This window comes from Phaenicophaeus curvirostris, chromosome 36 (genome assembly GCF_032191515.1).
Source record: "Phaenicophaeus curvirostris isolate KB17595 chromosome 36, BPBGC_Pcur_1.0, whole genome shotgun sequence".
NCBI classification, from domain to species: Eukaryota; Metazoa; Chordata; class Aves; order Cuculiformes; family Cuculidae; genus Phaenicophaeus; species Phaenicophaeus curvirostris.
In genome coordinates this window covers 504,829-529,535 of record NC_091427.1, presented here as the reverse complement: position 1 = coordinate 529,535, position 24,707 = coordinate 504,829, and the positions used below count along the sequence as shown (strand labels likewise).

Genomic DNA, 24,707 nt, shown 5'->3' with positions numbered 1-24,707 from the left:
CCCCTCCCCTTGTGACGCCAGTTGCGGCCCGCGTCACCATGGCGGCGCAGGGCCTGTCGATGGCTGAGTACCTGCAGCGCTACCTGAGCGGCCCCGAGGCCGCCCAGCCCCGCCGGCGCCGCGAGAAGAAGCCGGCAGGATCCGCCGGCAGAGGCGGGTGAGCAGCAGAGGGGAGCGGGGAGGCCGCGGGCTGCGCGCGGCGCCGCTTCTTCGCGTTAGGCCCGGTCCCCGCCCCGCGCTGGGCCTGGGCTCGGGCTGTCTGGACCCCCGAGCCCCTCACGGTGTTAGGAGCCGCCCTGAGGCCCCTTCTCGCTCTCCCGTGCGACCGGGACCGGGACTTTCACCCTGCCCGGAGCACCCACATCGCTCCCGTGGCTCGGGGCCCGGAGCGGGAGCGTCCCCATCGCCCCCCCGGTCCCCCCGTCGCACTCTCATCGTTCCCGTGGCTCGGGGCCCGGAGCGGGAGCTTGCCCGCCCCCCCCCGGTCGCCCCCCCCGGTCGCCCCCCCCGGTCGCCCCCCCCGTCGCTCCCCCGGTTGCCCCCCCGTCGCCCGGGCGGCCGTTGCGTGTGGTCAGGACCGGGACCCTCCCCGGGGCCGGGCTGCTCTCGCTGTTGCAAGGCTGGGACTCTCCTTGGAAAAGCCCCTTAATCCCCATCGTATTGGACTTGGACTGAACCCTTCCCGGGGCCCCCTTCTCCCCATCCCTCGGGGCCAGGACGCTTCCCAGGGCCCCCTCATCCCCTCTGCAGGCAGCAGCTGGGGCTGTTCCCTCTCTTGGTGAAGGGCTGATGGCACGACCCCTGTCCCCCTCTCCCAGGATGCGGTTTGTGGATGACGATGTCAGCTGGTATAGCATTACTGCTACACAGGAGGAGGAGGAGGAGGACGATGGGGACGTGCCTGTGGTGAGTAGGGGGTCGCAAGGATGGGTGCATTGTTTTTATTAGAGGGAAAATCATACATTTGTGGTATGGTTTGGGTTAGAAAGGATCTCAAAGCCCATCCAGTTCCACCCCTGCCGTGGGCAGGGACACCTCCCACTGGATCAGGGGCTCCAAGCCCCATCCAGCCTGGCCTTGAACCCCTCAAGGGATGGGGCAGCCACCCCTGCTCTGGGCAGTCTGGGCCAGGGCCTCCCCACTCTCACAGAAAAACATTTCTTCCTAAGATTTGCTGTTGACTCTGTTTGTTTTTTTTTTATCATCAGGTCTCAGAATTTATTGACGAGCGTCCAGATGTAGTGAAGCTCATGGAGGCATTCCGGACAAATACAAAGTGGAAACTTCTAGGAGGTGAGCCCAGACCTTTGTTTTTGATGTTAAACTGCTCCAAACAATGATCTTGCAGGTTAAAATTAATACTGGCTAAATATCCTGAACTGCTGAGAACCCAAATGATGGTAACTTTCTGCTTGTTTCTTTTTAGACCGGAATGGAGACTCGCAGAGTTCAGATGTTTTAGCAGCCTATCGTTCTACTGTGAGGTATGAGGCTTATCTAGAAACTCTTCTGTTGGTTAACTTTGGTTTGCTGGCATCGTCCATCTCGGTCTGCAATTTTAGCGATACACTTTGGGAAATCTGTGGTTCAGTGATGCAGGTCACTACCCAGAGGCTCAAAATCAAGTGTGAATCCATGTTCAGAAAGTTGTTTCCATTGTGGACTGCTAACGCTTTACAGGTCTCGCTCGGGATTTGTCTCCAGGCATAAGGCAGTAAAACAAACAAATCTAACTTTCAATTTCACCCTCCCAGGCGGCGCCGCCACGACACCCCGGAGCCCACGCCACCGGAAAATGTGTGGTTCAATTCCTTGAATTATTCTACTCCAAGGCGACAGCGCCATGACACCCCGGATCCGTCCCCTCCCAGGCGAGAGGGAAATTATTCTCCCTACTCCTTGCTTCCTAAGCGACAGCGTCACGACTCCCCAGACATATCACCTCCCAGGCGGCAGCGTCACGACACTCCAGAGCTCTCGCCTCCAAGCTGGAAGCGTTACAACTCTCGGTATATCTCGCTGCTGAGACGGAAGCGTTACGACTCTCAGTATATCTCGCTGCTGAGATGGAAGCGTCATGACAACCCAGACCTGTCACCTCCGAGGCGGCAGCGTCACGACACTCCAGAGCTCTCGCCTCCAAGCTGGAAGCGTTACAACTCTCCGTATATCTCGCTGCTGAGACGGAAGCGTTACGACTCTCCGTATATCTCGCTGCTGAGACGGAAGCGTTACGACTCTCGGTATATCTCGCTGCTGAGATGGAAGCGTCATGACACCCCAGACCTGTTACCTCCAAGGCGGCAGCGTCATGACACTCCAGAGCTCTCGCCTCCAAGACGGAAGCGTTACGACTCTCCGTATATCTCGCTGCTGAGATGGAAGCGTCAGAACACCCCAGACCTGTCAACTCCTAAGCGAAAGCGACACGATTCCCCAGACTTATCACCACCAAAACGGAAATGGCATGACACCCCAGACCTGTCACCTGCTAAGCAAAAGCATCGTGACTTGCTGGACCTTTCACCTCCGCAGCGCCAGCGCCACGACACCCCGGAGCCGTCACCTCTGCGGCGCCAGCGCCACGACACCCCGGAGCCGACGCCTCTGGTGCGCCAGCGCCACGACACCCCGGAGCCGTCACCTCTGGTGCGCCAGCGCCACGACACCCCGGAGCCGACACCTCCGCGGCGCCATGACACCCCGGAGCCATTACCTCTGGTGCGCCAGCGCCACGACACCCCGGAGCCGTCGCCTCCGCGGCGCCAGCGCCACGACACCCCGGAGCCGACCCCTCCGCGGCGCCACGACACCCCGGAGCCGACCCCTCCGCGGCGCCACGACACCCCGGAGCCGTCACCTCCGCGGCGCCACGACACCCCGGAGCCGTCAACTCCGGTGCGCCAGCGCCACGACACCCCGGAGCCGACACCTCCGCGGTGCCAGCGCCACGACACCCCGGAGCCGTCAACTCCGGTGCGCCAGCGCCACGACACCCCGGAGCCGACACCTCCGCGGCACCAGCGCCACGACACCCCAGATCTCTCGCCCCCAAGATGGAGGCGTTGTGACTCCCCGGATGCCAGTTCAGCGCTGGGGAAAAAGAGCTGTAAAGCCCCAGAGAAGTCGCAGTTATGGGGAGCCCAGGGAGAGCAATCTCGGCTCAGGCCTGGTGTCTCTGCGAAGTCGTTGTCGCGCCTGAAGCGTCAGGCCACTCCAGATCTGTCTCCTCCACGGAAGAAGAGGTACAATTCCGACTCAGATTCATCACCGCCTTGGAGGAAGAGAGCTGCTTCACTGAGTCTGAAAAAGCAGAGCAGAACAAAAGGTGAGTGTGTGGAGTTTGTTCCTTCTGTCTGGTTCTTTGCCCACCTTGTGGTCATGTTTGCTCTGGAGAGGTGAGTGGCATGGAATTTGTGGTCTCCCGTCATGGTATGGTAGCAGATAGGTTGTTGCTTCTGTTGGTAAAGCTAGTTCTCATAATTGTCTTTTTTCATTCAAATGGATTAGAATTAGATTAGCGTTGGTGTAAAGTTAGGTGACTAAGTCTTAAATGCGTTTGAAAGGAAAGTTTAAGTACTGTCTCCAGGTGGCACATGTTCAGGAAGAAAAGAATTCACGGGCTGTTACCCTATACTTGTCTTTTGCCTATGGTTTGTCATCTCTTAAGGTCTTGATTCTGTCTAATTCTGCATTTTTTACTTAACTATTTCTTTACTGCAGGGGGTTTCCAGAACACCTCCGATGCTGACCTCTCGCCTCCCCGCAACCGTGAGGCTAGAGGGTCTCCCAAGAAGGTGAGTGTTTTGTCTTCCTATTTAAGCTGTGGATTACTTCCTCTTGATAGAAAACCAGGGAAATCCAATGATTTACGAAGCGTGTAGTAGGAATTTAATCTAACTCGTGCATGCTGCTGTGCCAGACCCTCTGCTTGAGATAAGAAGGAGCATGAGGTAGGCGCTAGGCATAGGAGAGGAGCTCTGCCTCAGTCCTCTCAATTTTGAGGATCAAGGGAAGTTATTCCTGGGAATGGCAGCAGAAAGTCTCTGTAACATGGTTGTCTCTTCCTGCCTCTGGATTGCTGCGCAGCTCTCAGCCAGCAGTAAGTGTGAGTTGTGTTTGATTTGCAGGCAAATGTGATGTTTTCCGGGGTGAAAGCTGGCTTGGTGTCGGCTGATGTGCTGCGGAGGGAGCAGCAGGAGCTCCGGAGGAATGAGAGGAATACCAAGCACTTGGAAGGTAGGGGTGTAAAACCGCTGAACAGGGCCAGTTCGCTTTCTTTTTCCCTGCTCTCAGCTGGCTCTGGATGCTTTATCGAGCCCTGGAGATCATCCTTGTGGAACAGCGTCGAGCTGTGCTGATGGATGCCTTGGCTAGGGTCACTGAGCTCGTGAAATAAAAGATTTGTAGAATTTGATTTCAGAGCAAAGGCGCTGAAATCACAGGGAAGGGGAGAGGTTTTTTCTCTGTCTGCACCAGCTGCTCTAAGGTCTCCCCAGAGCCTGCTCTTCTCCAGGTTGAAGGAGCCCAACTCTTTCAGCCCGTCCTCGTATGGGAGGTGCTCTAGCCCTCGGATCATTTCTGTGGCCTCCTCTGGACTCACTCTAGCAGATTCGTGTCTAAAAATGTTTCAAAATGCCTGACTTGAGGCATCTGTCCCCTCCAGAGGAATCCCAACATGCTGAGACCGTCTATCGAGACAAGTCCGGCCGTAAGAGAGACCTGATGCGGGAGTGGCTGGAGCAGAGGCAGAAAGCCGAAGCACAGTCCAAGAGAGATGCACAGTACGCCAAGTGGGGAAAAGGGTAAGGTTCTCCAGAGCTCCCAGCCCAGTCCTGGGCCCTTGTGTTACACCTTCGGACTCTCTGCTCCCTGCTTTTTAGCCCAGTTACAGTACTGTTCCTAGTGGTGGTGTAGGTGGAATGTCACTTCACAGGGGTGGGTGCTGAAGCTCACTTACGCTCTGGGTTTGAGCCTGGGACGCTGAAAGTGTGGGTTCCATGTGTCTTAGAGACCACTCTCTGTTGCTGGATGTGCATTGGGAATGCTGTACCAGTGCTGGAAGTTCAGGACTGTGAGCTATCCTGCAAATTGAGCAAATGTTTGCTTGGTTAAGGGGTGAAACCGTGTGTGTTTTCAGGCTGGTGCAGGAGAGGCAACAGCAGCAGAATGTGGAAGATGCGATAAAGGAGATGCAGAAGCCGTTGGCCCGTTATATCGATGATGAGGATCTGGATCGGATGCTGCGGGAGCACGAGAGAGAAGGGGACCCCATGGCTGACCTCATCAAGAAAAGGAAGGCCAAGGAAAACAAAGAAAAAGGTTTGGCTGTTGAGTTACACTGGGTCGTGGTTTATGGCCCTGACATCATAGAAATACAACTACTGTTAAATAAGTGGCCTAAGACTACTGGGATGGCTCAGCCCTAAAGGAGTTCTGCTCTGGAGCCAGCGTAGCAGTACCATTTGCTGTTATTAACAGTTCCTGTTATTTGTTTGCTTAAGGAGCAGGGTCTGGTGGGGTAAAACTCAACAGATTTGGTTTTCTGAGGGAGTTTCTTCTTTGCTGGCTGAGTGGCAGCCTCTGCGCTATGCCTGTGCAATGGGGTGACCGCATGATTCCGCTGCAGCAACTAACTGCTGTGTTGCTCTTTCTGTTCCTAGAAAAACCCAGGTACAAGGGACCAGCACCTCCGCTCAACAGGTTTAACATATGGCCTGGGCATTGCTGGGACGGTGTGGACAGGTACGTGTTCCTGGTGCTGGGATGTGGGAGAATCAAATGAGCTTTTGCTTCAGAGAGTTCACAGTTTTAAGATTTGCAGATAGCAGGTGAGGGAGGTTAAGTTATAGCTGGGTGATGGATGCAGGGCAGAAGGGAGCGAGGATGGCGCTGTCAGTGAGGGTGTGAAGAGTTTCAGTGATGCTCACTGCTGCTGACCACAGACTGTGGCGGAATCCGAGCTGGAGTAAAAGCAGTGGAGAGCTTGTTATGTCCCTGAAAATTTATCTTGCCTCAGAAAAGCTTCGGCGCAGCAGCCCACCATCTTCTTGCTGTCACTTTATAGGTCCAATGGATTTGAGCAGCAGCGCTTTGCCAGGATCGCCAACAAGAAGGCAGTTCAGGAGCTCGCCTACAAGTGGAGCGTTGAAGACATGTAGATGTGATGAAGAACCACACAAAGTATCAAGGAGAAACAGAATTTCACCTCCTGCTGCTGCCACGGCTTGAGGAATGGCTGCCCAGCCCCATCCTGTGCTTGGTGTCCAACATCCCAGGGGACAGGAGGCAAGGCTGAATTTGGAGGAGAGCTTCCCAAGGAGGATTTTCTTGTTGCACAGGGAGAACAAGTGCAGAGAATGGCAGCAGCGCTTCCTGGAGCAGTGCAGCAGCTGAGCATGGAGGGGGAGCCATGATGGCTGATGTCTGCCAGCACACGCTGGCTCTCAGGGGCTGCCCTGAGAGGTGCTGTGGGGTTCTGGTCACTTTGTCTTCAACAAACTTTAAAAGTTGTGTGCTTGTTTGATGCCAAATGATTTGTCCTCTGAGGGCAGCTCACAAGTCTTCAGGTGTCAGGTTTTTCTGGAAGTCTGCTGAGCACTCGGTCACTGGAGCGTGAGCCTCATCCCGTGGGTTCCTGAGCTCCGCTGCTGTTCCAGTTGTGTTTGAATTCTTCCAGAGAGCAGCAATACCCTAGAACTACTTAGTGTAGGGAGTTATCCACCTCTGGGTTGGTGTTGGATCCACCTCGTGTCCTTCCCAATGCACCCAGAGGGCTTCCTTTGAGTCTGTGTGGTCACCTCTGGTCCCCAGAGTCGCCGATTGGCAGTGACTTTTGGGAAGCTTGGCTCCTGGCCCTGTCTGAGCAGGAAGCAGCTGGCTGCCTGCCCCTGGTGCCCTCCTACAGGAGGCTGGGAGCCCAGCAGGCAGCGCTGTGTTTGACAGCAACACCTCAAGGAACCCCGCAACTCCTTGGGGGACAGTTTCCTGTGGAAATACACGTGTAGAGGGGATTTAAGTGGCTGGTTATCTCGGAGGAGCTCCTGGGGGCAGATTGGTCCCCCCCAGCCTTCTCTCCGGACAGTGGTGCCGATAGCTTGGCACTTCCCAGCGCCGCTGCCTGGAAGTCAGCGTGAAGTAACTGCTCTCTTGTCGTCACCTTTGTCAGGCTCTGAGCTGGAGGCCAGGCAGAGCTTCCCGCTTGTGAGAAACCACGTGTGGAACAAATACAGTCGTTCCTGAGGGCATCCCAGGGTGCAGGTATGAAACGCAGGCAGTGGTTTCCATGGAGATTCCTTCTCTTCTGTAGCGGTCAAGGGCCAGTTGTTGGAATCGCTCTTGGCTGTGCTCGAGCATGGGGAGGGCTGTGATGGGAAGTTGAAGGACAAAGCCTTCTCTGGAGGGGAAGCGCTTTTGGGAATTCCTTCCCTGCTTTTTTATTCCCTGCGTTGTGCTCCTGGAATCTCTGTACATTTTTAAATAACACTCTTCTTTTTTCACTTGGTTCAGCGTGGTGGTGGTTTTTCCACCACGGCAGGGACAAGAATTGCTGGCAGAAGGTTCACTGTGTCCTTGTGTTCGCTGCGACCATCGCCGTCTCCCACTGACTCTGCCAAGCAAATTGTGCTTTTCCTGATACCTTTTCTGAAGTCTCTAGGCTACAAGTGGGAACTTTTGGACCCCGCCTGTGTTCGTGAATGAGCTTTTCCAACCTTAATGATTCCACCCTGCTCGAGTGAGCTGCTCTGACAGCAGCAGGAGCTGCTGCAGCTCCCTGAGGGCTTAGACACGGTGGGAGAGGGAGAGGGGAGGTGAGGATGGGTGCTGTATCCTTGTGTCTGGCTCTGGCAGCTGCTGTGGTGGTGTTGGAAGGCTGTGCTGTTCCCAGAGGAGCATGGACAAGGTCAGATTCCAGTCCAAGGTGGGAGAAACCACTTCTTCCCACACATCCATGCATGGGAGGTGGGTTTGTCCTGGTACCCTTGGTCTTTATCCTACCTCCTCACAGCTCTCCTGTCCCAACTGTGCCTGCGGCTGAGTGGCTCTGGCAGCAGAGCGATTGGAAAATGCTGCAGGGGATCCTCTGGGATGAGAAGGGCGATGGAGATAAAGGGAGGGACACCGGGAAGCGGATCTCTTTATTAGTGCTCCTGGAAGGGCAGCAGCCTCGGTCTTGGCACCGAGCAGCACCTTTGATTAGCTCGAACCACAAAAAATGAATATTAAAATCTTAATTTAATTTAAAACACTGTCATTCACAGTCGTGGCAAACACTGAGCAGAGTAATTATTATGCAAATTAGGCAGATAGAAAAATGATTAATAACTGTGCAAATTAAAAATTATTGTAAACATCCTGTGAGGGGTGATAAGTCGGGGAGGAGAGCTTGCGCAGGAGGCAGCTGTGCTCAGCTGCATGCCTCCTCCATCCCGATTTCCTCATTAGTAGCTGGATTTAATGAGCAAAGGATGCGAAGGAGCCGCCAGGGGAGGTCGAGGGCCAGTGCTTGGTTTTGAATGAGGGGAGAGGGGTGGATGCCACCCAGGCAGGGATGGATGAAGGAGAGGACTGGCTTCAACACTGAGTCCTGCTCCCAGCTGTGAGCTTGTGGCTTTGTGGAGAAGTGGATGTCTCTGTTTTGGAATAACATTCGGAGTGGATGTCTCTGTTTTGGAATAACTGCACTGCCAGGATGGTCACACTCTGGTCAATGTGGGGATCCTGTCCCTCCAGGCATGGGTGAGCTTCACCCTGGAGCAGCCCCCAGCTGGGGATGGCTAAGGAGCAGCAGAGCTCGCTCCCTCTAACGATTAACGAGCTTATTTGTCTGGTGGTTTGCTGCTAATTGCACAACATTATTTCCGCCCCCCAGCCCCGTTCCACTGTTTTACTTTTATACTTTTGACAGTGAGCACGATAATAACAATAATAGGCTTACAGCGGCTAATAGGCTTACGCTGTGCATTATTCATGTCAAGGACAAGCAATTAAGCTCGGCCTCACACATCATAATTAGATTTTTGTTGATGAGCTTATCGGGAATGGTTTTAGTTAAGATTAAGGGGTGAATTCCTCATGCGTGACCCCTGCCCAGGGGGTGGGAGGGTTGCTGGTGCCAGGGGGTGCACGGGGGCTGCTGGAGTGCGATCTCTTGGGAGCAGGATGAGGAAGGGCTGGGGTAGTGGCAGCCCTGGGAGTGACGTGGTGAAGGGTTGGCGGAACAGGAGCGTTGGAGCAGGGTGGCAAAGGGCTGATGGAGTGGGATCCCTTGGAGTGGGATCTCTCGGGGTGGGATGGTGAAGGGCTGATGGAGCTGGATCCCTCTGCGTGGGATGGTGAAGGACTCGGAGCGGGATCCTTTGGGCTTGGAGTTCTATGCTCTGAGTTCTATCCTGGCAAGGGTAAATGTGGCTTTTCCTGCGCCTCCCTCATGGTTGGGTTTTCCCAGTAGCTCCCACCAAGCAGGCTCTGGCAGGTGAGCCTTTACCGTTGCCTACTGACATCTTCTATTTTTTAATTAAAGAGAGCCCAAGACATGCAATTTTTATTTCCTTCTAAGCAGTAATGGCTCTGGGGTGTGGGTGCTCCGGGCTTTGAGTGAGGAGCGCTGGAGGCCAGGGACATCGAGGGGTCCCCTGGCAGCTCCGATCCACCCAGGGGAAAATCCCTTTCCCCTCCCGGTGTTTCCAGTGTGGCTGGGAAGGCAAATCCCCGAGACTGACAGGTTAGTGATTGTATACGCATATGTGCGCTTTCCCTAATTATTCCATAATTAGGGACACGCAGAGATAAAAATTACTAATAATATTTACTCTAGACTCTATTTTTTTAAATAACCTCTCTCTCTCTCTCCTGCTCATTCTCCGAGTCTTGGTGGAAATAACTTTGCAGATCCCAGTTAATGAATATTTGTAAATGCAAGAATGTTCGGCGCCGGAATATCCAGAGGGCATCCTCGCTCTGCCTTGTAATTCTTTCTTCGCTAGATATTTAATATTTATGGTTCCGCAGCCTGGTGAGTAAAGAGCCGCCCGCAAGCCCCGGGAGCGCGGCGCCGGGGATATTTATGGCGCTGCCTCTTTCCCTTTTCAATTACGAAGACACCTCACATAATTAAGTGCTAATAACCTTGTTAATCTCAAATTGATACTCTTTTCTCTTGGCCATCTCTTAATAGAATTAAAAACAGATTAATAATCAAGGGTAGGACAACTCCGGGTGTAACTTGAGGCCCCTTTCCCTTGTCCTCATACTGGTAACTTAAGAGTAGAGATCAGCATCTACCTCACCACAACCTTCTTTCCAGGAGCCTAGGAGAGTGATAATGTCCCTCCTCAGATTCCGCTCCTCACAATTACACACAATTTGGGACATTTACACCAAATTTGGGGAAAATTACAAGGAATTTGGGGACAATTACTCAAAATTCTGAGTAAATGATGCAGAATTTGGGGACAATTTCCCAAAAATTGGCGAATATTACCGAGAATTTTGGACAGTTACTAAAAACTTTGGGTAATTACTCAAAATTTGGGAACAATCACCCAGAATTTGGGGACAATTACTCAAAATTTGGGGACAATTACTCAAAATTCTGAGTAAATGATGCAGAATTTGGGGACAATTTCCCTAAATTTGGTGAATATTACGGAGAATTTTGGACCAAATTCTGGGTAATTTTCTCAGATGTTTGACTAATTATCACCAAATTTTGAGTATTTACCCCAAATTTTGAGTAATTGTCCAAAATTCTCAGTAATATTCGCAAAATTTTGTCTGATTGTCTCAAAATCTTGGGTAACTGCCTCTAAATTTTGAGTAATTGTTCCAAAATTTTATGTAATTTTCTTCAGAATTTGTGCAATTGTTCCAAATTTTGGGTCAGTTGCCAGAAATTTTGAGATATTGTCTCCAAATTTTGAGCAATTGTCTCCAAATTTTTGGTACTTGTCCCCAAATTTTGAGTAATTGTCCAAAAATCGTGGGTAATTGTCTCTTAATTTTGAGTAATTGTCCAAAATTCTCCGTAATATTCACCAAATTTAGGGAAATTGTCCCCAAATTCTGCATCATTTACTCAGAATTTTGAGTAATTACCCAAAATTTTTAGTAACTGTCCAAAATTCTCGGTAATATTCGCCAATTTTTGGGAAATTGTCCCCAAATTCTGCATCATTTACTCAGAATTTTGAGTAATTGTCCCCAAATTCCTTGTAATTTTCCCCAAATTTGGTGTAAATGTCCCAAATTTTGTGTAATTTTCCTCAAATTTTGTGTAACTGTCCGAAATCTGGGGTAATTGTCCCCAGATTTTGAGTAATTGTCCTCAAATTTTAAGTAATTGTCACAAAATTTCATATAATTTTCCTCAAATTTTGGGTCATTTTCCTGAAATTTAGAGTAATTGTCCGCAAATTTTGGGTAATTGCCCTCAAATTTGGGGTAATTGTCTCAAAATTTTGGTAAACTGTCCCCAAATTTTGAGTAATTGTCCCCAGATTTTGAGTAATTACCCAAAATTTGGATTAATTGTCCAAAATTCTCAGTCATGTTTGTCAATTTTTGGGTTATTGCCCCCAAATTCTGGGTAATTTTCTCAGAATTTTGAGTAATTGTCCCCAGATTTTTGGTAAATGTCCCCAAATTTTGGGAAATTGTCCACAAATTCTGGGCAATTTTCTTAGAATTTTGAGTAATTGTCCCCAAAGTTCTTGTAATTTTCCCCAAATTTGGTGTAAATGTCCCAAATTTTGTGTAATTTTCCTCAGATTTTGTGTAACTGTCCCAAATTTGGGGTAATTGTCCCTAGATTTTGAGTAATTGTCCTCAAATTTTGAGTAATTGTCACAAAATTTCTTATAATTTTCCTCAAATTTTGTGCAATTGTCCCAAATTTTGGGTCATTTTCCTGAAATTTAGAGTAATTGCCCGCATATATTGGGTAATTGCCCGCAAATGTTTGGTAATTGTCTCAAAAACTTGGGTAATTGTCTCCAAATAGTAAGTAATGTTCCCAAATCCTCGGTAACAGTCAACAAATTTAGGGTAATTGTACCCGAATTGTGGGGAATTTTCTCAGAATTTTGAGTAATTGTCCCCAAATTTCTTGAAATTTTCCCCAAATTTGGTATAAATGTCGCAAATTTTGTGTAATTTTCCTCAGATTTTTTTAAACTGTCCCTAATTGTGGTTAATTGTCCCCAGATTTTGAGTAATTGTCCTCAAATTTTAAGCAATTGTCACAAAATTTCTTACAATTTTCCTCAAATTTTGTGTCATTTTCCTGAAATCTAGATTAATTGCTGGCAAATTTTGGGTAATTGTCTCAAAATCTGGTGTAATTGTCTTCTAATTTTTGTTAATTGTCTCCAAATTTTGAGTAATTCACCCCAAATCATGAGTATTTTTCGCAAATTTGGTGTAAATGTCCAAAATTTTGTGTAATTTTCCTCCGATTTTTTGTAACTTTTTCGAATGTGGAGTAATTGTCCCCAGATTTTGAGAAATTGTCCCCAAATTTTGGGTAATTTTCTCAGAAGTTTGAGTAATTGTCCCCAAATTTCTTGTAATTTTCTGCAGATTTGGTGTAAATGCCCCAAATTTTGGGTAATTGCTGTCAAATTATGGGTAATTGTCTCCAAATTTTGGTCTCCTCAGATTTTAGTCTGAAAATAATAAATAATTTAAAACCCCAGAAACTAGAAATGTGAGTAAACTGTGTGTTCCGGCACTGACAGAGTCACCAGGAGAGTTCTGGAACAAGCTGCGCCCTTGAAGACATTCACAGACAATCTGGAAAACTGAAATAGAAGTAGAATGCAAAAGTTTATTAATGACAAATACCTTTTTCAACATGGGAGCAACAAGGTTCTACTGTGAAAAAACCAGAAGAGTCTTATAACAGGGAGTGGCTGGCAGATGAAAAGTGATGTAGATAAATATTAAATAATGCACAAGGCAAAAATAATTATAACTCCACACATAAAATGATGCATCTATGGGTCTTGGTAAATGCACAGCCCTTGTATTTTTTTTTAAAATCTGAAGAAAGATTAAAGAAACTATAAATAAGGAAATCTCACTGGTAAGAGTAAATAACTGTTTATTCACAGATCCTGACTGAAAAGACACTAGCACAAAAATAAAAACCAGAAATAGAGGAGACTGTTAATATTAAGTTAATTTTGGTTTGGTTCCACTTCTGCTAATATTTCTGTTGGGTTCCCACTACTGTTCACTTTAACTGAGAGCAGCTTCTGTCTAAAGGAAGGACTTGATAGAATCATAGAATAACCAGGTTGGAAGAGACCCACGGGATCATCGAGTCCAACCATTCCTACCAATAACCTGCCCAACATCACCTTATATCGAAGCTCTCTCGTCTGTTGTTGTGAAACACAAGCTGTCAGTAAAATTCAGTGAAATGAAAAACAATATGCTTGATGCCAACTCAAAGTTCAACATTTGCTTTAGTATCAAAGGAAACGGCATTCTTTCATGTAATACTTTTTTCAAGAAATGTTTCAGAATGCAGATGTGACAGAATAAACAAGATTTATTCTGCTTATATTCCAGTCCACTAATCATGTTTCAAAAGAAAAACACACATTTCTTCATGAATTACAGATCTCGAGAACGATACTAAAAAAACCTAAAATGCATTTTAGACTAGTCTAATGTTATTCATTCTAAATGGGGATCTCTAATGGAATTTCCAAACTATTCTTTCCTCTCTTTATCCCCATCAGTGCCTATTTGGTAGACATTTTTATTAGGTAAATAAAAATACGCTTGAATTACTCCTATGGATATACTGAGCTTCCATAAAAAGGTTATAGCTAAGTTTAGAGAGTTGGATTTATTATTTCAATAAAAGGCTTACTAGCATATTAATTCTTTCAAGATTTTGCACGCTATTTTGTGAAAAAAACCACGCTTGAATCCGGTGACCATGTGGCAGCTGCAAAAAACCCCAAATTTTGTCATTTTGATACTAATTTTCATGTGTTTTTATTTAAATTAAACATTTTTGTCCTAAGGAAGATGAGTCACAGCAATGCGGGATCCAGTAGGTCTTTTCCAAGCTGGTGATTTATGATCCTATGACTCCATTCTATGTTTAACTTTACTGTAAAGTAGCCTAGGAGATTTTATGAGCACTTTGTTCATAAATCAAATTGTATGCGAAAAAAATTTGAAATTAATCTATTTCTTTTGGTTTTACACAAGCTGTATTTTCTGTTTGCTGAAATCTAGGCCTTTTTTGTTCTTTTAATTGTTTCTGACTACAGTTAGAGTGGTACACGGAGCACTTGTTTCTTAGAAGCAGGTTTTTTGCTTTAAAGAGATCTAAGCTCAGGTCTCTTCAGATTTTAGTCTGCTATTAAAGCCTATAAAGATGTTAAATATCTGAAGTGAAATTTTGAAATGGACAGTTTTCTTTGACAGTACAGGAATTTGAAGCCTCAAGTATGTAAATAAATAGCACATATCAAAACTACAAAATTACATAGATATCTCATGACAATAAACTTCCACGGAAAGCATTTGAAGTTCTGTACTTACACATACAACGCTGTTCTGGAATCATCAACTCAGCCAGCACCTCCAACAGTAAGAGCATCACAGCCTCTTTCCAGTTCAAACTCGTCAAAAGCAGCTTTATGACCTATTCAAATGAAACGTCAGTTATTTCCTAATATACCCACAGCTTACCTGATCTGACCCAATCTTAAAAGAAATTACTTGGGGACCATAAATCAAGTCACAGAGCACTCATCATTTCAATTGTCTTATTTGGTTTGAGAAAGAGACATAGAAAAAAGCAGAAGTGGGGAAACTTTCTATAGTGTGTTTGAAGTATCATTTACTAAAGACACCTGCAACTGGTGATAATTGTTCTTATTATTGAAAAGTTATTATAGACATCAGTAAAACTTTTTTTCCTTTTTTACTAGAGTAACTATATAAAAATCGGGCAGCACAATATCGGAAGTACAGGAAGTTAAAAGCTTGTCTCTTGAATTATAGAATAACAAGATGGCAAGTATGAACAATCAATTCATAAGAAGGTGGAGAAGTGTCATGCACGGAAATACAGATGTAGAAATTTCCTTACAGAAATTACTAACCTTAAACTCTCATTTCGCTCAATGTTTAATCATTAATTGGCCAGAAAAATGAAAAAAAAAATAAATTATTGTTTGTAGAAGTATTTATAATTAACTGAAAAGTGTAATTTTATAAGAGAAAAGTGTGAAAATGGATTTTTCATCCATGTCATCCAACAGCACTTCTAAGACAAGCACTTTTCAGAGGTCTGTTCGGGTGAGAAGTAGTTGCAGGTGGCACGTGTGTGTACTCACGTACACCGTATCTTGGTTTTATTTTGACACTGAGGTTTCTGTTTATAAATATTTAAAGGGCAGGTGCCAGGAGGATGGGGTCAGATTCTTCTCCGCAGTGCCCAGTAACAGGACAAGGGGCAGGAGGTACAGGCTGGAGCACAGGAAGTTCCACCTCAACATGAGAAAAAACATCTTCACTGCGAGGTTGATGGAGCCCTGGAGCAAGCTGCCCAGAGAGGCTGTGAAGACTCCTTCTCTGGAGATATTCAAAACCCGCCTGCTCTAGGTTAACCTGCTTGAGCAGGTTTAGATGATCTCCAGAGGTCCCTTGAAACACCTGCCATTCTGCGATTCTCTATGTTTTAAAGTGGAGTTAATACTGACATGAGGGTCATTAGAAGGGAAAAGAGTAGGAGGTTTCAAGAAAAGCTGAATGATCCCAGGATATTCATAGCTATAAACCAACATATTTATCACAAAGATCTGTATATGATTTTGGCAGTGGGTCAGAGATTTTGTTTAGTGATCTAACACAGGTCCTCTGCAGACCTGCCAGGTTTTGAGGTAAAGTCTCCTGCATTATCTACATTATGTTTCAATAACGACAAGAATCGCAGGCAATATGCTGTAGATAAAATAACGTCACATCTGCAGCCACAAAATTCACTGGCACAATAATGTGTCTTGAGGGCCATGTTAAACAGTTTTTCAGTACACCAAAATGCTTCCAAAGGCATTTTAGCCAGCGGCGACTGTTGGGGTGGTGCTGTCCCCCTCTTTCTTTCCCTTTCCTCCCAGAGCCAGCTCGTTCCATTCTAAGAGCTGAACAGAAGCTACACCAGCACAAACACACGAGCTGGTGCAGATTTCCTTATAGACAGGCACGGATTAATTGCACACCAGCACTGACAAATCTCTTCAGCACAATCTATATTCTCAAGACTTACGGGAATACGCTATTTGGATGTGAAGAAATTCTTAAACAGGGAGAGGACACAGCTGGGACAGCTGATTGCAAATTATCAAAAAGATATCCCATACCATGTGATGTTGTTCTGATCTATAGAAGTTGAGAGAACAAAGAGGAAAGGGGAGACATTCATACTTACGGTGTTTGTTTTTCCCAGTAAGCACTATGTGTGATGGAGCCTTGCATTCCTGGAGATGGCTGACCACTTGCCTGCAGATAGAAAGCAGTGAATGAATTCCTCAATTTGCTTTGCTTACACATGCAGCTTCTGCTTTAGTTATCAAACTGTCTTCATCTCAACCCACGAGGTTTCTTGCTTTTACCCTTCCAAGTCTTTCTCCTCGCCCGCTGGAGGGAAGCAAGCAAGCGAATGTGTGGAGCTGAGCTGACTGCCACGTCTAACCCACAACGCTGCCTCGTACAGTGCCAAGCTTGTTCTTGCACCGTGTGTTTCCCATTGCCTGTAACTCCCCGTATAGGCCTTTCCATTTCTACTCACATTAAAAGAAAGTAAATGTCCACAAAGAAATTCAGAGGTTTTCTTGTTTGGTTTGCCTGTCAGCAGCTTCATGCAGAAATTAGGTAGCCATGGCACAAAAGGTCTTTCTGAGGAAAAAAAAAAAAAATGAAAACCGCAGAAACTAGAAATATGAGTAAACTGTTTGTTCCAGCACTGACAGAGTCACCAGGAGAGTTCTGGAACAAGCTGCGCCCTTGAAGACATTCACAGACAATCTGGAAAACTGAAATAGAAGTAGAGTGAGAAAGTTTATTAATGACAAATACCTTTTTCAACATGGGAGCAACAAGGTTCTACTGTGAAAAAAACAGAAGAGTCTTATAACATGGAGTGGCTGGCAGATGAAAGTTGATGTAGATAAACATTAAATAATGCACAAGTTATCTCTCCAGTTCAAACTCATCAAAACCAAGCTAGAGACCTTAATAACTTTAATTCTGAACTTCACCAATGATACCTTAACCCCCTAAGATGAAAGACATTGGTGCAGCAAATGAAAAATAAAGGTCTTTAAATTTACATTTAAATACGCACATTTACCTAGGGCACAATTTTCATTTTTCCACTGTGTGGAGAATGAAAGAGCATCCCAAACTGTGCTTGCAAGATATCACGCAAAATACTCTTTTCAAGGAGTCCTTAGTATATTGGTGTGATCTAGAATGATGTACTAGTGAGCCAACACTAAATTCACAATAGCCTTTTCCTCCCCTCCATTAAACCCATCCTCATGGGCTTATGGAATAGACAGAATTCAACAAATCATTAGCATGAGCCTCTGTAGTGCCAAGAACATAAAAACGCGCAGTGAAAGGAGTCCTTAGATCTACGTTTTTTTTGGTAAACAAGATCCCTGCAGCACAAAACTCTGTGGTACAGAAGTGAGGATAAATTCTACAGATTAAAAAAAAAAAATCAATGCCCTGTCACAGCACGGGCTGCAGGCGCTGCAGGGTGAGACACACCGTGCTGAGCAAGAGCCCCCTGCCCTGTCACAGCACGGGCTGCAGGCGCTGTAGGGTGAGACGTGCTGACAAACACCCTTGTACTCGTGGCAGGGAGCTCTGAGCAACCCCTCAGAGGGAGAGGGGCTCTGTTTGTAACGAAGCCTTGAAGCAACAGCCTTTTTGTGGACATACTTTCTCAAAACCACTGTAGTATTGAAGTGTAACACAACAACGCCATCCAACAGGGGGAAATCTGCCTATGGAAACAAAGGGTTTGAATTTGTTGTGGAGCACCATAAACGCATAAACTACTTACGCGGAAGTAAGAATCTGAGGAAGACATGGATGTCAAGAAAGGATAAGATCTGAGCCACCACAAACTTTGACCCAGTCCAAGAATCAGCAAGATAACCTCATTAAAAAACAAAGAAGAAGAAATCTTAGAAATTCTTAGAAGAAATCTTAGAAGAAATTATCTCAAAATCACTCAAGCAAACACTGTGCAAACTAAGTACCGTTGCTGAAACGACAGCAACCCTTGCCCTCCTACAGACACGGGAGTTGGAAACCGGAGCCCTTGCACCTAGCAATATTGCCCTAAAACAGTGAAAGCAGCAGGAACTCCAGGGCAGTGAGTCGTATGAAAACCCCACAGCCTAGAGAACGAAGCAAACCAGCAAGGGATAGAGGCACGTTTAGAACATGCTGAAGAGATTGTAACAGCAAGAAGGAGGTAAAGACAACAGACCAGTGAGACCTCGGCAGAGCAGCCCAAAGCGACTGATCCTAAAAAGCTGAGAAAGTGCACAGCCGAGCAACTGAGCCAATGTAAGGTTACCAAGAATTACAGCATGTACCTGTCAGAGAGGCAGAAGAGCACCGTAACGTTGTATTTGCAAATGCTAAAAGTCTAATAAATGACTCAGTAGGACGCTGATCAGAAGCTGCCGTAGCGGGACCCAGAGGAAACAAATGTTAGAAGAAAATCAACTCTTCCAAACAAGCAGAGCATTAACCTTCCAACAGTTGCAGAAGCAAGCTTAACTTAGACTTTTGTGCTGCTTAGAAAAAGTCAAATGAATGTTAGAAAAACATTTAACTAACAACAATCTTCATATGCTTGATTCAAACCTGGAACTACGGTCCTGCCCCGCAGGAGGCTGAAATGTGTTTTCAGTTTGAATTCACACTAAAAATCTCGCCCCGTCAGCACCAGAATGCAAATCTGGAAAATGTTATGGACCTTTTTAAAAAAACACTTTAAAAAAATATTCTTTAAAGTATTCCAGCACGTCACGTTCCACATTTCACGCAAGGGCACCTTTTTACTACACTATGTTATCTAAACCTCACTGAACGTTACATTAAGAGGGAACAGGGAACACTGTCTTATCTTGCACAATACTCTGCATAAACTAATCTGAAGAAGGACACAAGGTCACTACTAAAATCAAAAATATTTAAAATACACAGTAACGACAGTTCATGAACTGTCTACCTTCTCAGAAAAGAAAATCACACAGACCCATTTCAGCATTCCGATTTTTTTTTTTTCAAATCTGAGGGGCAAAAAGGTAGGCTCCTCAATCTAATCTTAAAATCAGACACTCAACACACAGATCTGTTTTCAAGAGTTCTGTCACTCGTAACTCCAACAAAAGTCACAGGTGAAAATCTGCACAACATTCAGCAAATCTTAACATCAAATCCTTACTTTGGAAACCTGGAAATTATTTTTGCAATGGATTTTCTTAAAGTTCACAGGTTTGTGAACTAGGTAGAAAGATAGTTTTCTTTATAAAGAAGTAAGAAAAATGTTCTATTTCAGTCAGGCTGCCTCCAAAGTAAAAGTATTTCCCAACATGTCTTTTAGTGTCCAAAAGGATGTGTTAAATATAGTTCCAGCTGTTTGGGGATAGAAGTCCCAGTATCAAATCTGTATCGATACCCACCGATGCAGATAATGTGACGCTTACGTGAAAGCAACTTGAGGATACCGTAGGCCTTGAACAAAGCCAATTTTAAGACTTCACACTCACAGTTGTCATGGGCCTAAACTCAACCCCCATCCTTCCTAGATACATGACGTTTAGAAAAGAATCTTCCTTTGTTGCACTGCTAGACAAACCCACGTTTAATAACAAGACAAATCATTCCCTATCGCCTGCTCTGCCCGGAACTGAAAGACTTCAAAGGTCCCAGTGTTGTTCTTACATGTAATTATCAACATGTTTGTCAGCAAATCTCTTTACCTTCCGCCCAGCTGGATGTAACAGTGTCTATTTTTTTCTGGATGAAAGCTCCAGGACACGTACTCACACCTCTCCGTTTGGAACACAACACAAGAGTTTCTGTCTGGGCGTACAACTCCCTCAGTGCATTCTCGTGACTGATAAGCTGTCGAGCTGCCACAGACTGCTGCTTACGAGCGCCTTTTCCGTTCAGCGAACAAAGCAGTAAGCTAATCCACACCAACCTCCTTGAGACCTACCCTACTAACATCCTAAACCCATTGTGGAAGAGACATTGTGGAGAATGAACAGAACTTGCGGTTGTTGCAGTAGATTAAGGTTCAGTGATTTTCAGAAATGAACAAAGTCTGAATCTCCATAGCAAAAACAGACGGTGCAGTTTAATAAACAGCACTGCTCCATCAGCAGCACTTTGCATATTATTAGGGTTAAACTTTCTTGCAATCAGCCAGGAGATTATCATCCTCATTTTATTATAAATACGAAAATCAGTGCTTAACTGAAATTCTTGAAAAAGGAAGAAAAATTAAAAAAGAAAGATTAATGGAATGGTTCTGAAAAAAGAAATCATTAAAATGTCAACTCTCTTACATTAGCAGTCATTTCACATATTTTCTTTTGTATGCACAATTAAGTTTTTTCGTATAAAACTACGCTGCATTTTGCAGAACCAAAGAGACTACATATTACTGAACATAAATCTGAGCTGATGCATTTGTCAAACATCTTTCATATTTTAAATGCTAATCTCTATTTAAAAATTGAAAGTGATTTAATACTTCCTATAAAATGTAATGTCTCCAAAGTCAAAGATCATTCACTGACAAATGGCCACTTCTAATTTGAATACTAAATAAATTATAACAGTTGAGTTTGGAATTAAATAAAGACCTTTCTGTTCAGTGAAATCTTTCACAATGCAGTAACCTTTGTGCTTTTGCGGTTGCTTTTTTTCTTGAACACATATATTTTCTGAGGCAATAAATCCTCTTTAAAACAAAGAGGACTTGATTTTGCAAAGAAAATATTTACATGACAACAATAAGCTATGAACGCATGCAGTAAAACAACCTTTGCTGCTGCTAAGCATTTGTATTAATTTATGGTGAGATAAAGTTAGATATTTTTCCTCAACCTTAATAAAGTCAAGAATTCAGCCCTCCCAAAACTTGCGTAGGAAATACATTACGTACTTGTGAAAGTACATATAGATTGTAAGTTCCTCAACTTACTCTAACTAATTTATTCAGCATTTCACTGCAGAAAAGTAAAATAAGGGGAAGATTTTCTTATTTCATTTTCTTTTCCTACAGGTAGGGGTTGTCTCTGTCCTTTAGTGAGTAAATTCATTTTACAGAAACACAAGTAAAAATGCATCTCAATACGCTGCATTCTAATAAGAATACTTGATCGCGCTTACTGGTTTATGTATAATTATTTATAGGTATGTATTTAGAATCATTATGGGAAAACAGTGGATTGATAAGAGAAGATAGGTAAGTAGAAAACACCTAACAAGATCAGACAAAGTACTTAGATGTGTGGGTTTTATGCTAAGATGCAGTAAGTATTAAGATACAAATTGAAATATACACTATCAACTCATTTAGCAGTGTGGGACTCCAAAGATGATTTTCTGTATTTCATTAAAAAAATTATTTATAACTTAGAAACTCTAAGGCCTATTACACTGAGTGGTCATTTTCACAGCTATTAAAAACTTACGGCTTCTTTCTAGTGCCCAATATCTGTTCTTAACATCTCTACTCTGGTAATTTTTTTATTTAAACGAACATACGCACTCGCACGTGTTCATACATTTACACAAATAGGTATGAAATAATTTTAAGACAGACCCAAAATTGTACAAGTTGAACTGAGAAACATAGAAAAAGCAAACCTGCTCTGGGTCAGTTGGTATAATGACCCACACGCAACGGGCGTTGTCTTCATATTGAACCCGCTTAGTTTGGTGATGTAATAATCCCACTTGGTCCACGTAAATTAGAACCACATGTTCCAGCTAAAATGATAAACAATAGATAAGACGGCTTTTGATCAGTTGCTCTCTTTAAATTAAACATTAAAAAAACTGCCGTAGCATTAATAACAACTTGCTGTGGAATTCTTATTCTATAGCAATCTGCCTTTGAAGATGTTTCAGCTGGTCAAAAAAATCCTGAAAAATATCCTACAGAGAAAGGAAGCCAGGACTTTTCAATTAATCAGCCCAAAATTTATATTACTGTATTCTTACTTTATGTAAATTATTTCTAAGGATTATCATATCAATATTCTGTTTAGAAAGAGATTGATCCTCTCCAAGGGGATGGAATGAGCCTTCTTTGTATGAGTGCAAGAAGGTTTGGTGCGTGTTCTCTTCCACTTCTCCATGGTTTGGAGGAAAACAAAACCGTATCACAGCATTTGACTCTTTGTAACAGTATATACTTAACCTAAACCTCCTAAACTTTAAATTCTGCGTTGCCTTAGCACTTAAAACTGAGGAAATAAAATCAGGAGGGAAAAAAAAAGACATCAAGTGGTTCTAGGCAGTAGCCTTACTTTTGTAAAGCACAAATTTAAACGTGAAACCATCACAATCCCTTTGGCACACTTAGCAAACCTAGATAATTAATTTCAGAAATAAATTACTTTAAAAGTTATTTTCCAAAGAACATCTAGATTTCCTAAAATATTCAAACTTCTCAAAATATCTGAAAGTGTTTAAAAAAAATACTTAGACATACCATTTCCAGGCACATCAAATAGGGTTACAAAACTTGAAGCATTTTAGAATTCCATCTCTGGTGTCCGGCACTACAGCTCTTTGGCACCATGCTAAAACAGAGAGGCTAGATCATACCATCTGTAAGTATTTAAATACCGTAAGTCTTCAAATACCTGAATCTCAGAACTTATCTACGTAACTTCCATTAACTTCCACATAACCTAGCTCCTCCACTTGCTCAATTTTCAGTACTGGCAAGAGGAATGAATACGTTCCTTAAAAACTCGGTCATTCTGGTTTTGGAATATTGAAATACCAAACATACACCTGGCACTCTGGGAAACCTTACTTTTCATCTTTGTCTGTGACTGCCTCCTTTCTGAAGAGGCTGGGAGTGGGCAAGAAGATGGGAGCGAACACAGCTGGGAGAGCTGACACCCGGTCACTGAAGGGATGTCCCACACCATAGAACAACAGGGTCAGCAATATATAAGTGCAATTACGCTTTAGATCATCCTTGAACTAGCAAAAGCTTTGGTTCAGGTGTTGCGATTCCTTCCCTCCACAGTCTATCATCTGCTGCCCCGGTAACTGCCATTCAGCATAGGAGCTTCTGAGTAGAAGAAATATTCCTTTCATCTATCTCAAAATGGAAAATAAAGTATATAAAAAAAATTGTATGCATTTCTTGTTGTTTTTTTTCTTTGGATTGTTTATGTTTTCGGTTGGTTAGTTGGTTGGTTGGTTTTTGTAATTAATGGTGGTGGGTTTACTTGTTTTCTAGTGCCTGTTCTGGCTAGATGATCTGGTTCTAGGAGGGCCTAAGGCAAGCGCTTTTCTAGAATCAAGAATGCCATTAAGATGTACAATCCAAATCTGCAGCTCAATTTTTCTACTAAGGAAAACAAAAACTTCTGTACATAGATAGATACTCTTTAATTTTTCCTATATACTTCAGTTTTGGACTACTTTGACAGGATTTACATATTTTTCTCTGCTTTTATTTTAGACTGTAGGTTGTAATGCAAAGAAACCAACCAAACAAATAAAAAGCCACCTTCCCCTCTACTCCATAAAAGCAAGGGGAGGAACTTATTAATTAGTTCAGAGCATAATGAGAAAACAATTAGAAAAGAAGTCAGAAGGTTAGGTAATAACCTATGTAAGGTTGCACAAAACAGAACTAGAAGGGAATTCACCACACAATGAGGAATATGGACATATCTGGAACTGACAGAAATGCAATATGATAGTGAGGAGCTCTTCTTTAGGAATTTAATTAGAAAAAATTAACTGAAACCTAGCTAACTAGGTTAAAAAGAAGAAAAGCTGTTAAAAGGAAATGAGCTCCCTGAATTGATACTGTTTCTGCATCTTTACTTGCATGCTTCAAACTACAGAAAGATGTTTGGATATACATAATTGCTTATATGCACACACATATATAGGGTATAGACATTTTTTGCTTTGTTTTGAATAGAATTTCATTGTATTGTGAAGCAGAAATTATAAATTACCCGTTTAAACTTCAGGAAAAAGTTCAAAGAATAACACCTACCTCTGCAAACTGGCCCGTGGTCACCCCAGGCAGGCAGCACATCCGCCAGCGTATCTCTGACAAGTGATGCTTTTACCACCTTACAGCACAGAATTGTCTTCACATGGAAGCTGTACGCTTGCACCACGCTCGGAAAAAAAATGAGAGGAAGGAGAAAAGAATTATAACATACTTTAAATATCTCTCCGCAAAAATGAACATAAATGCCACCAAATGACAATATTTCTAGGTCCAAACAAAAAATTAAGGGTACTTAATCCTGCTCCATCATTACTATATTCATAAGAAACAATTGATACTATAAAGAAGAGGTCTACCATTTAGTTTGCCCACCTTTTAAAGAAGTAAAACCAGGAATATAACGCAACGGTGAAACAAAGTT

At 44.1% G+C, this 24,707-nt stretch overlaps 1 protein-coding gene and 1 long non-coding RNA gene across 2 annotated transcripts; one reads left to right on the top strand and one right to left on the bottom strand.

Annotated features, from left to right (window-relative positions):
- The first annotated feature begins 37 nt into the window (after positions 1–37).
- On the top strand, positions 38–6,479 carry LOC138732700 (BUD13 homolog). Its single transcript, XM_069879358.1, has 12 exons — positions 38–157; positions 819–906; positions 1,209–1,293; positions 1,427–1,484; positions 1,833–1,871; positions 2,535–3,328; positions 3,724–3,797; positions 4,131–4,239; positions 4,667–4,805; positions 5,141–5,322; positions 5,664–5,745; positions 6,068–6,479. Exons 1-12 carry the CDS (start codon positions 39–41, stop codon positions 6,159–6,161), a joined length of 1,863 nt encoding a protein of 620 aa, XP_069735459.1. The 5' UTR covers position 38; the 3' UTR covers positions 6,162–6,479.
- A 15,494-nt stretch (positions 6,480–21,973) lies between these two features.
- On the bottom strand, positions 21,974–24,432 carry LOC138732727 (uncharacterized). Its single transcript, XR_011339312.1, has 3 exons — positions 24,326–24,432; positions 22,787–22,877; positions 21,974–22,059 (listed from the first exon to the last, which is right to left on the bottom strand). It is a non-coding gene; the product is annotated as an uncharacterized lncRNA (long non-coding RNA).
- Positions 24,433–24,707: the final 275 nt, after the last annotated feature.